Source organism: Lutra lutra, chromosome 1, assembly GCF_902655055.1.
Source record: "Lutra lutra chromosome 1, mLutLut1.2, whole genome shotgun sequence".
In the NCBI taxonomy this organism is placed as follows: domain Eukaryota; kingdom Metazoa; phylum Chordata; class Mammalia; order Carnivora; family Mustelidae; genus Lutra; species Lutra lutra.
In genome coordinates, this window is record NC_062278.1 from 211,470,637 (window position 1) to 211,483,778 (window position 13,142).

The 13,142-nt window shown below is 44.4% G+C and overlaps 1 protein-coding gene across 1 annotated transcript; it reads right to left on the reverse strand.

The window, feature by feature from the left end:
* Positions 1-3,246: 3,246 nt before the first annotated feature.
* On the reverse strand, positions 3,247-8,936 carry LOC125083130 (C-type lectin domain family 4 member G-like). The gene is made up of 7 exons (XM_047699100.1): positions 8,834-8,936; positions 8,555-8,665; positions 8,256-8,309; positions 8,083-8,172; positions 7,371-7,522; positions 6,199-6,302; positions 3,247-4,188 (listed from the first exon to the last, which is right to left on the reverse strand). The coding sequence occupies exons 1-7, from the start codon at positions 8,874-8,876 to the stop codon at positions 4,062-4,064; spliced, it is 681 nt and encodes a 226-aa protein (XP_047555056.1). The 5' UTR covers positions 8,877-8,936; the 3' UTR covers positions 3,247-4,061.
* Between the last annotated feature and the right edge of the window lie 4,206 nt (positions 8,937-13,142).

Below are 13,142 nucleotides of genomic sequence, written 5' to 3' on the forward strand. Positions count from 1 at the left end.
CAACTTCACCTTTCCATGGTTCACCACTGTTCCTCTTGCTCCCAGACCTCAGTTTCCATCTTCCTGGTTTTATCTCTGCCTCAGAGCCTTTGCACCTGCTGTTCCTCCTGCCTAGAAACCTCTAGCCCCAACTTTGCCTCACTTAGGCATTACCCTTACATCTGCAAGGATCCCTTTCCCACTCATCCCTCTATTGGCCAAGCCCAGCGATTCTCAACCTGGGCTCTATTGACATTTGGGGCCAGAGCAGTTTTTTGTGGTGGGGACTGTCCAGGTATTCTTGAAGGATACTGAGCAACACCCCTGGCCAGGAGCATCCCCTCATCCCAGCTGCAACAAGACCCCTTGGGAAGGAATTGAAATTGTGCCCCCATTGAGGACCGCTGACGTAGGTTGAACTCCCTGCTCTCTCCTCCCACAGCACCGGCCCAGATCAACGAATTTTGAGTGGGACAATACTGTTTATATGATGGAAATCCACATTTGAGCTAATCACTTGACACATACCAGCCCACTAAACCCTGATCAACGCATGGGGCAGGCAGCTGAGACTCCACACCTCACTCGTACGTGGAGCTAGAATTCAGCCTAAGCTCTGGCTCTGGGTCTGGCACCCTTTCTCTTAACCAGCTCACAATTCTCTATCCACTCATGAGGCTGTGACAGCAGGCTCTCTAAGCTCTGGTGAGCAACAGTGAGCAGGCAGCCCCCCACTGTCTGAGGAATGTTCTGGGGAGGGCTCTTCCCTGAGACCACTCCCTTGTAGCTTGTCTTCCTTGACCGGTGGCTACTGTACCCCAGCAGATCCCAGGCCTCTCAGCTGCTGGGTGTAGTGTTTCCAGATGTTAGGGGCTGCAGCTGCCTCAACTTTTTCTTATGGTTGTGAAGGAGGAGCATGTTTTCTCTGAGAGCGCGAAGCAGAACCACCACCACAGTTTATACCAGACTCTCTGACCCCTGAGACATAACCCCCAGAGAACCTTGTTGAAGGGAATACAATTAGCTCAGCTTCCCTAGTGTGCCTCTGAGTCTGGCATCCTTGCAGGAAAGAAGTTTGTCATGAGGACATTGACTTTCTTCAGGTTCATCTCTCTTGGTTGCCAGAGGGATAGCATGGTACTCAATGTTCTCCATAATGAAGCTTTTAAATATATTATTACCAATCAGTTATAATGTATTAAGTATTTGTTATGCAGATAAAGCTATGCCAAGAATGCAGTGTCCTATAATTCTCACCATAGTGAGTGCTGCAAGACTACCTAATCTGCACATATGTATCTTCATGCATAGCTTTTAGTTTTTCACTAAAAGACATCAGAATATCTGTAGTTCTTAAAGTCACTTAATGAGGTGCCTGGGTGGCTCAGTTTTTTAAGCGTCTGCCTTTGGCTCACGTCATGCTCTCAGGGTCCTAGGATCGAGCCCCACATTGGGCTCCCTACTCAGCAGAGAGCCTGCTTCTCCCTCTCCCTCTGCCTGCTGCTCTGCCTATTTGTTCTCGCTCTCTCTCACGCGCGTGCTCTCGTCCTCGCTCTCTCTGTCAAATAAATAAATAAAATCCTTTCTTTAATAAAGTCACTTAATGTTTTTGTGCAATGGCAAATGTGCTTTTTCTTTTTTAAATTTTTTATTTAAATTCAATTAGCTAACATATAGTACATCATTAGTTTCAGATACAGTGTTCAATAATTTATCAGTTGCGTATAACACCCAGTGTTCATCACATCACATGCCCTCCCCAATACCCATCACCCTGTTACTCCATCCTTCCACCCACCTCCCCTCCAGCAACCCTCAGTTTGTTTCCTATAGCTAAGAGTCTCTCATGGTTTTTCTCCCTAAGTGTGATATTTTCTAAATATTTGTCTATCAATTTGCTCTTCATTTATAAAACACAATCTCTATGCTGATTTTGAATGCAGAAAACTTGGTACACACTTCTAAATTCTAAAGGCATGTGCAGATGCTTTAGTATCCCTGTGAAAACAATGACATCATGTATGAAAAATGATGTGTTTGTATTTTCTTTTCCAAATTTTAATACTTTTGTTTCTTAGTGTTTTATGGGATACTTCTTTGGGGGGATGTCTCATGGCCTTGTCTACAGACCCCAGAATAATGTCGAAGAGAAATCCAAAACTATGGAAACCCATTCATTGCTCCTGAGGTAAAATGGAATGTTTTCAACAATATACTGTGAAGTATGATAGTTATGGTAAGACTTTATGTAGATACCACTTTTAGGTTCAGACACTCTGTTCTATTACAAGTTTGCTGAGTTCCTTTTTTTTTAATTTTTTTTATAAATTTTTTTTAATTTTTTAATTTTTTTAATTTATTTTCAGCGTAACAGTATTCATTGTTTTTGCACCACACCCAGTGCTCCATGCAATCTGTGCCCTCTCCAATACCCACCACCTGGTTCCCCCAACCTCCCACCCCCTGCCCCTTCAAAACCCTCAGATTGTTTTTCAGAGTCCATAGTCTCTCATGGTTCACCTCCCCTTCCAATTTCCCTCAACTCCCTTCTCCTCTCTAACTCTCCTTGTCCTCCATGCTATTTGTTATGCTCCACAAATAAGTGAAACCATATGATAATTGACTCTCTCTGCTTGACTTATTTCACTCAGCATAATCTCCTCCAGTCCCATCCATGTTGCTACAAAAGTTGGGTATTCATCCTTTCTGATGGAGGCATAATACTCCATAGTGTATATGGACCACATCTTCCTTATCCATTCATCCGTTGAAGGGCATCTTGGTTCTTTCCACAGTTTGGTGACCGTGGCCATTGCTGCTATAAACATTGGGGTACAGATGGCCCTTCTTTTCCCTACATCTGTATCTTTGGGGTAAATACCCAGTAGTGCAATTGCAGAGTCATAGGGAAGCTCTATTTTTAATTTCTTGAAGGTTGATATCCAGGATCTATAAAGAACTCCTCAAACTCAACACACACAAAACAGACAATCATACCAAAAAATGGGCAGAAGATATGAACAGGCACTTCTTCAATGAAGACATACAAATGGCTATCAGACACATGAAAAACTGTTCATCATCACTAGCCATCAGGGAGATTCAAATTAAAACCACATTGAGATACCACCTTACACCACTTAGAATGGCCAAAATTAGCAAGACAGGAAACAACATGTGTTGGAGAGGATGTGGAGAAAGGGGAACCCTCTTCCACTGTTGGTGGGAATGCAAGTTGGTGCAGCCACTTTGGAGAACAGTGTGGAGATTCCTCAAGAAATTAAAAATAGAGCTTCCCTATGACCCTGCAATTGCTGAGTTCCTTTTTAATCATGTTTACCTTATATGAATTATTATAAATTGCATTAATTTAAAATTTTATGTAGAATGTTCCTCTTGACACAAACTAGAGGAAATATATGATAGACTTCTATGTCTCAGTTTAATAATTATAAACACTTGTCCAATTGAGTTTCTTATATACAACCTTCCTGCTTATTAAATTTATTGTTTTAAGAAAATCCTACACAGTACCCAAATTTGCCCATATATATTACCCATACTCATGTTAGTATGTATTGCTAACACACAGTGATATATCTCTTATCTATCTATCTATCCATCATCTCTCTATATCATGCTAGTGGCATGACTCACAAATAAATAAAATTGCCTTCGTGTTGCCTGATATACATGCATACTCAAATATTGTGATTTCTTCAAAACCTTTTTCAAATCAAAACCCAAACATGGTACACATGTTAATTTAGTGATGTCTTTAAGGCTCTTCTGTTTTCTAACAATACTACATTTGCCTTTATTTATGTCACTTTTTAAAAACTAGATTATTTGTCTTGTAGAAAGTCCTACACAGTATATTCTGCTCATTGTTCCATCCTGGAGTCATTTTTCATGTTCCTCAACAGCATTTAGAAGTCAGGGCAAGAAAAAGGGAAAGATGCTCCCAAGAGGACCAGAGCTTTCAGAAAACCCCCTTTTCTGAGAGAAGTTGGGGGGTTGTTATGAGATCAAATATCAAGACAACCTTTCCCAAGATTGCAGGCAGAGTAAAAGGATCAGGCTCAGCAGACCTGTGGCTTCTCACAGATCCAATAATACCAGGACACCTGGCACATCCCCGAGAGCCAGGAGCCAGACTTCTCCATGAAGACACAGTCATAGTCAGAAGATGTGGTATCAGGCCCGTTGCTGTGAAAACACACACGAGCATCAGCCAAGTCCCCTAGCCACAGTACTGGGGCAAGCCACACTCAGCCATGCCCAGCTGGGCTTCTCACCATTAAGATCCCAGAAGAGGATAAGGCCACCAGGGGGAGGGTCTAGCCTTGGGGATATGTGAGAAATCTCTAGAAGTAAAATATCCCAGCCATCTCTTAGAGCAAGGGTTTTTACATGAAGGAACTACTGACATTAAGAGCCTTATCATTATTTGTTGTGGGGGATGTCCTGTGCATTGTAGGATAGTGGGCAGCAACACTGGTGTCTACCCACTTGACGCCAGCAGCGTCCACTCTATTGTGACAACCAAAAATATTGCAGACAGTGCCAAATCGCTGAAGGGGGAAATCACTACCTGCTGAGCACCACTGTTTTATAATAATCATCTGGTACAATTTCTTGCATTATAAATGATATAAATGAGGCCAAAATGGACAAATAACTTAACATCCCTGGGTCTCTGAGTTTAAGTTTCAGGACATGACACATTTGAATGTCCAGTATATAATAGGTGCTAAGTCTGTCAAAGGATCCTATCCCCTCTTTCCTAAACATTTCTTGAAATGTTCACAACACTCATTCATTCATTCACTCCAATACAGTTGATATGTACCTGCTGTGTACCAAGCCCAGAAGTGGGTACTGGAGACACATCAATGAGTTGGATGACTGCTCTGCCCTGAAGCAGCAGCCTGTCTGATAGGTAAGACATGTGCAGGCAAAGGAAGATCATGACTCAAATTGACACAGCCACAAAACTCTACATAGTGTTAAGGGAGTTGGAATAATTCATTCTGGGCAAAGGATGGATTCCTCTATGAGACTTGACACACATATTGTAGCTCACCAAACCAATAAAATGTGTTCTAGGCAGATAACACAGCAGGAGAAAAAACAGAAAGATCAGATGCAAGACAGTGTTCAGAAAGATGAGTTATTTGTCACATAGTTGTGAAAGGAGATGGAGAGCCTTTGGGTGTGTAAGAGAAAAGAATGTAAAGATGAATGGCACCCACTGTGTGGGCATTGAAAGGTGCCATCTAAAGATTCTAGGTTATCCGGGACACCTGGGTGGTTCGGTCGGTTAAGTGTCTGCCTTCAGCTCAGGTCATGACCCCAGGGTCCTGGAATCAAGTCCCGCAACGGGCTCCTTGCCCAGTGGGGAGCCTACTTCTCCCTCTGTCTGCCGCTCCTCCTGCTTGTGCTCACTCTTTCTCTCTCTAATAAATAAAAAACACAATCTTTAAAAAAATTTTTTAAATAAAATTAAAGATTCTGGGTTATGCATGTAACATTGAGGAATTAGGTGTTTCCTAAAACTATATCAAAGGCGTGTTTTAGGAAGATGACCCTTGAACTTGACTAGAGCATGGGTTCAGGGGGGTAAGACTAAGTATAGGATATATAGCAATCATCCTGACCTGAGTTGAGGCAGAAGATGTGGAAATTGAGGAAAGCAGAAATATTCAAGATGGTCCAGGAGGTTAAGCGTGAAGTTCTAGGAAAGTGTGTGGACATGAAAAAAAAAGTTCAAGAACAGATTACCAGAATGTGAGGTCATTGAGTCACATATAGAGGGGTTAAGTCTGGAACCCCTAGGCAGTTATTCCTTGAGTGTGTTCTGTAGGACACTAAAGGCTCCAGATACATGCAAATGAGGTGTACATCTCAATAAGCTTGGCACATTACACACTGCCTACTCCCTCCCCAAAGTGTATGATTCTCTTCAATGTATTAACAGCACTGAGACTTCCCACAATAAAGAACTTCCTATTAAGTGTTGTTTAATTATGGCCTACACACACACACACACACACACACACACCTCTGCAGCTAACAAAATAACATTAAGCATGACAATAGGAAATGTGACAGGCAGTTTGGTTTTAACCAAAATCAGACACTTGAGACAGTGTGGGAATCTGTAGGAAGATGTCTTCAAGGTCCAGTGAGACAGACAAGCTCAACAGGGACACTCACATAAAGGTGGGTGCTGAGCCATCTTGCCACTTGTAAATGCCCTTTGGATACTGTTTCTTAAGGCCAATCCAGTAGACAGTATTTTCCTTTAGCCTTAGGAATTTCTGCATGAGAAGAAGGCAGATTAAGTCAAGAAATACTATGGGCAGAGGTGAGAATGGTGGTGGAAGCAGTCCCTGAAAGGGAGTAAGACTTACAGGACACCATAGGCAGGGATGTTGTCCAAAGCAACATCCTTGGCTGAAGTTGGCTAAAAGCTCTGGGTAGATCTCCATTTCCACCATTATTATGGCCTATGTGGTCATCAAATTATGGATACTTGTGGCCCTCAGACTTTTCATTTATAAAATGGGGATAAAAGTGGCAGGTGCCTTCCAGAATATTCTGAATATTTTTTTAATTATGTTCAGTTAGCCAACATTTAGTACATCATTAGTTTTTGATGTAGTGTTCAACAATTCATTAGTTGCACGTAATACCCAGTGCTCATCACCACATGTGCCCTCCTTAATGCCCATCACCCAGCTACCCCACTCCCCCACCCCCTCCCTTCTGTAACCCTCGGTTTGTTTCCCAGAGTCCAGAGTCTCAAGAGCTCAGTGTGGTTCCTAGAAGAGCACTGGTTAAGAGGTAGTTAGGATTATTCAAAAGCATGGTTTACAGGGTGAGAAATGTAGACACTACCCCCTTAGGAAGAGTTCTGGAAAATAGGAATCATTTGGATTCCACTGACAAACACTGAGTCCACTGAACCATACTGAGTATGTCTAATCTGGTCCCTGGCATTATCAACTTAAAAATGAGTCAGAACCACACTAGCCTGGGAGTTCTTCATGTGAGAGGAGATGAACTGGGGATCTGGCAGCATAATCCAGTGTTGAGGAAGAGGGGGTGGGAAGGATGTTGAAGGACAAAGTTGGATCTGAAGAAAAAGTAGTAGAAGTTGTCTATGTAGATAGAAGGAAGCATTCTGGACAGAAGGGCCAACATGAAGAATCACTCAGAAAAAAGACTTGGCCAAGAAAGAATCTTGGCCAATACCGTGTGCTAAGGCAGTGGAAGGGTATTATGAAGGGCAGAAGGAAGGATTGGCAATAGATTTTGCGTGGGACAAGGACATGAGCTTGCAATGACTTGAAGGGTCCCCAGAGCACCCCTCCCCACCTTCTCACCTGCTCTGCTTGGCTATTGATAATGACCAAGTGAGCACCCTTCTTAGCACAGTGATCCTTGGCTTCAAACCAGTCCTGTTGCTGTGTGGAAAATAGATAGCAGGAGCCCTGAAATGCCATCCAGTTTTCCAGGCAGGGCTCACAGGATGATTCTGGAGAAGGGGAAAGAGGTTCGCTCTGTTGGGGTAAAGGGCTGCACTGGCCACTGAACAAGGTCTCCAGTGAAATGATTCAAACCTGTGCATCTTTTCCACTTTGCAAAAGTGAGCACAGTATCTTCCCATTTGTTCATTCAGGAGATGGGCAGGGGTGCCTGGGTGGCTCGGTCAGCTAAGCAGCAGCCTTCAGCTCAGATCATGATCCCCAGGTCCTGGGATCGAGCTCTGAGTCAGGCTCCCTGCTCATTGGGGAGTTTGCTTCTCCCTCTCTCTCTCTCTGCTGCTCCACCTGTTTTGTTCTCTCTCTCTCTCTCTCTCTCCTAAATAAATAAATAAAATCTTTAAGAGAGAGAGAGGCATTATGAGATGGAAGAGTAATGCCATTCAGGGGACCTCAAACTTTATATGAACACCAACCCTGATAAAGGGTCGATTAAAACAACCCTACATATACACATGTGTTGCAAGAATCACTAGCATCAACAGTGTCCAAGAGAACAACCTTCTTCTCCCAACTCCCACTTCCCACCACCCAACTTGCCCCATCTCTTTACCGTTGCCTGCCCGCAGAGCCTCCATTTGCCGGAACACCTCTCCCCGCATCATGTCCCGTCTGTGCCCAGCATCTGCCAGACCCTGCACAGCTAAGGGGCCCACAGAGAAAGGCAGATCAAGACCTGGTGGAGGGATGGGGAGGAATAAGCCCTCCATAACATTCAGCACTCACATTTGATGTCCAGTTGCTTGAGTTCTTCCTGCATCTGGTTGAAGATCTGCAGTACTAGAGGAAACACATGGCTGATATGTACTAGACTTTTCGATACACAGTTCTTTTCCCATTCCCCCAAATTGCAGGCTGAGACAAAGAGGGCAGTTTCTTTCTAGAATCATTGAGTCCAGCATCACAGTCCAGTCACCCCCTACTGACCCATCTCTACCCCAGCCCTCTAGGGTCCTATTCTCAGGACTGCAGGTTTGGGGGCCTGGGTCCATGTGATCACCCATTCCCATGGCTCCACACCTTACCCTCAGCCAGAACCACACCAAGGATGAGGACTAGCAGAAGCAACATCAGGGTTATCGTCAGGCAGAAAAACTTCCAGGGGCCATCCTGGGGCAGCTTTTGGTCCCAGTGTGCTGCAGGAAATGCAACAAGCATGAGGCGGTGCACATGGTCTCTGAAAGTGCTGGTAACATGCTAGGAATGTGGGGGGATGAGCCTAAACCAGGCCCTGGAATGGGAGGCAGTGAGCACCCCTGGTATTTAGGAGGGCATCTACTCCTGCCCTCGACTTCTTGACTCACCTGGTTCCCCCGGCATGGGCAGAGATTTTCCCTCCATGGACATGAGGTCCTGTAGCCCGATGTTCTCTATGGCTGCCTTCACCTGTGGCTGCAGCTCTTTCTGTCTAGCTAACCACAACCCTTCTGGTTATTATTAAAGACACACCCATCCTATACTAGGAAATACCACCCCCTATGTAAACCATCAGATGCTTCCTTCCTGGCTCCCTAAGGCCCCCAAGATCTCTAGATGGCTTATCATGGGTTCATGTCACAGGGAGGTGGCATTAGCGTCTTGGAAAAGGTATTCTGTTCCAAGTATGCTGTAAACTCTGGTTTTTTTCTCAGTTTGGGGAACAGTAGCGGCCCCAGAAATCTTCCTCAAAGTTTCCAGTGCATTTGCACCTTTAGGCTTCTGGTTGCAGTCGTTTCAAAAGATCTTGCATTTTCTCGGAGATAAAGTTGTAGTGGTTTCAACATTGGAGTTATGTTAATGCTCACTCAGAATGTAAGGCCACTCCTCCGCCACACATTGCTTTATGTCTTAAATGGAGAATATGGTACAGTAAGGAGGACAAGTAAGCTAATGTAATTGAGAGTCTTCTATTTATCAAAACTGTTGTTAAGAAATGTCCATATATCATGTCATTTCATGGGTCTTTTTCTCTTCGAATGCTGTTACAATTTTTCTTTTTCTTTGGTTTTCACCAGGTTGATTAGGGTGTGTGTGTGTGTGTGTGTGTGTGTGTGCACACGCGCCTGTGTGTGCCTCCATATGCTGTTTGGAATTTACCCAGCTGGGGATTTTCTGAGTTCCTTCAATCTATGTTTTAATGATCTTTTATGATTTTTTAAATTTTATTTTATTTTTTCAGTGTACCAAGATTCATATACACCACACCCAGTACTCCATGCAATACGTTGAGTAATACCTTAATACCCACCACCAGGTTCACCCATCCCCCCACCCCCCTCCCTTGCAAAATCCTCAGTTTGTTTATCAGAGTCCACAGTCTCTCATGGTTCATCTCCCCCTCCAATTTCCCCAATTCACTTTTCCTTTCCTTCTCCTAATATCCTCCATGTTATTCCTTATGCTCCACAAGTAAGTAAAACCATACAATTGACTTTCTCTCCTTGACTTATTCACTCAGCATAATCTCCACCAGTCCCATCCATGTTGCTACAAAAGTTGGGTATTCATCCTTTCTGATGGAGGCATAATACTGCATAGCATATATGGACCACATCTTCCTTATCCATTCGTCTGTTGAAGGGCATCTTGGCTCTTTCCATTGGTGACTGTGGCCATTGCTGTTATGAACATTTGGGTACAGATGGCCCTTCTTTTCACTACATCTGTATTTTGGGGGTAAATACCCAGTAGTGCAATTGCAGCTCTATTTTTTAATTTCTTGAGGTATCGCCACACTGTATTCCAAAATGGCTGCACCATTTTGCATTCCCATCAACAGTGTAAGAGGGTTCCCCTTTCTCCACATCCTCTCCAACACTTGCTGTTTCTTGTCTTGTTAATTTTGGCCATTCTAACTGGTATAAGGTGGAATCTCAATGTGGTTTTGATTTGAATCTTCCTGATGGCTAATGATGATGAACATTTTTTCATGTGTCTGTTAGCCATCTCTATATCTTCTTTGGAAAAGTGTCTCTTCATGTCTTCTGCCCAGTTTTTGACTTGATTATCTGTTTTTTGGGTGTTGAGTTTGAGGAGTTCTTCATAGATCTTGGATATCAGCCCTTCATAGTGAAATCTTTCATGATTTTTAAAAGTTCTCAGAATTCTAAGCCCCAGATGTCCTATTCATTTATTGTAATGACCTGCCATATGCCACCTAACCTATCCACCTCAGTTTCCTGATTTGTAAAATGGAAATAAGTACCCCTGCCTATCAGGGATGTTCTCTGCATTGAGACTATGGTATCCGGTGATTCACAAGCCTCCCATACATAAAAGACATACAGGTCTTTTGAAAGGCATAGTAATACTCTTAGACTTGGCCAAGCGGGATGTCTTCCTGGGTCCTGAACATCTGCAGGCCCTCAATTTCAAGTGCCTTCCTCCAGGAGAGTCCTCCTCTGCTCTCTGGGGTCCCCCGGGACTGTCAGTGTCTTCTAGGAAGAACACTCCAGGCCCCCAGGACCACAGTGAATTTAAGTGGATCTCACCATAGATAAGAATTATCTCAAAATTATCACTCTCTCTTGTGCCTGTCACCTGCAAGAGACAACCCTGGTCCCCATTACTCTTTCTTAGGGGCACTCTTAAACCTCAAACCTTAAACCTCAAACATCTCCTCAAAACACTCCATATATGAGTTTTACTATAGAACGTTCAACGCCAGGCTCAAGAGTTAGATTCTGCACGGTAGAAATGGCTTGCCACTGAACTCCACAACAAACATCTATTGAGTCTCTACCTCATGCCTAGCAACTGTTAAAGGTGCTGGGACACAGAGATACATCCTATCCAGTCTCCTTGCAATGTGAGGGAGACATCTGCTGGTCACCATGGGGAATGTGAAGGAAGGCAGGTTCTCCCTGGGACTGAAAGGATGAGTAGGCCTTCTCTGGGTTGATAGCAAGGAAAAGGAATTCCCGTCGCAGAAACAGAGACCAGTGAAAGCAGAGAGTGGGGAAGTATGTGGTTGGATCATATCCACGTGTGGGAGAGCTTGGGGGAGATAAGCCTGAAAGGGCTCCTACTTACAGTCAATGAGGAGGGGATCTGGGGCTCAGAATCTTGAGAACTTTAAAGCCCATGGACTTGCTGTGTTTCCAGCACCCAAAATGATAAAAACTAAATGAAATAACACATTCTCAATAAAAATACATTAAGGAGTACAGTGAAGGAAGGACATGCACAGTGGGAAAGGAGGGAGGTGGCATCTGAGCTGAACTCTGAAGGATGAACAGTCCCCAGCACATAGCGTCAAAGAGGGAACAGCGGGCAGAGGAGCCAAAATGAGCAAAGGCAGGGAGAAGTGCCCAGAATGGGGTTGGGGAAGGCTGGGAAGTCAGACAGGGTCAAAATGTGAAGGGACTTTAGGTATCTTGGATCCTAAAGCAGCAAGGACCCTATGTAGGGTCCAGGGAGGAGTGGGCTGGAAGGAGGTGCCAGCCTGGACTGAGGGTCCCATCAACACTCTCTAAGCTCTAGCCCACTGGCACAGCAGAAGACCCAGAATGTGGGAGCAATCTGGGGCATTTCCTGGTACTACTCAAGTCCAGAAAGGACATCAGAGAAACAGATGTTCAACCAAGAAGTGAATTCAGGACTAAGAAGAAAGATCTTTGTTGTTGCTTCTGGATGCCCAGAGAGGTCAGGATATAAGGCTAAGGTCACAGAAGGGGGTCAATAGGAAACCAGGAGATGGAGTGGAGCCCAAGGTCGCAGTTCAGCTGCATTTTCCAGCCCTGCCTGGAAGAGGGCGCTGTGACCCTGGACAAGTGCCTTGGCCGCTCTGGGCATCACTTTCTCTTTTATGAAATGGGGGTGAATGATAAGGAGAAGAGACACTTGTGTATAAAGAGCCTGGCACACAGTAGGTGTGCAGTCGAGGTGAACTCTACCCACCTCAGCACCCATCTCAACCTTTTTCTTGAACTGTGGGCACCATGCTTTCATTTTTCTCACAGGTATTTCTTGTGCACCTACTGTGTGCCAAGCAGTCTGTGGTCACTGGAGATAAAATGACCAAAACCAAAGTTCCTTTAAAGCACAGCCTTGTAGCTTTGCTCAGCTGTTCTGCCAAGCAGGGTTGTGCATTTCTGGGTCTCTGTACTGGGTCTGACCCAGGGGTAACCAAGAAATATTGCCCTAGTCATTTCCTACCCTAGACATTCATCAGCCCCCACTGGGTGCCAGAATCTGTACTCACAGCTGCAGACAGAGAGATGGGTCAGACCCAGCCCAACCTAAGAGTAATGTCCTGCACCTACTTCCCTCTACAACACTGCACCCCTAGCCCTGGGCAAGTGGAGGAGTTACCTATGAGTCTTCCAACTGATCCCAGACACATGGACTTGGCAGGACTCATTAACTGTCAGGGAATTTCCAGGACTCATTAACTGTCAGTGGATCTTTTTACCTCCATGGGTTTCAGGGAAGTCATCAGAGCTGTAGTGTCTTAGGAGTCTGATGCACCTTCATGATGTTTATCTCCCAGGATTTGAATGAATCCAGGACCCACCTATCTCTCCCCCGTTGTCCCCCCCTTGTTGTAGAGGTGACACTTAGGTCCAGTCACTTTCCATCTCAGCACATACTAGGAACAATTCAAACGTGTATAAGACAAAATATCCACTAAGA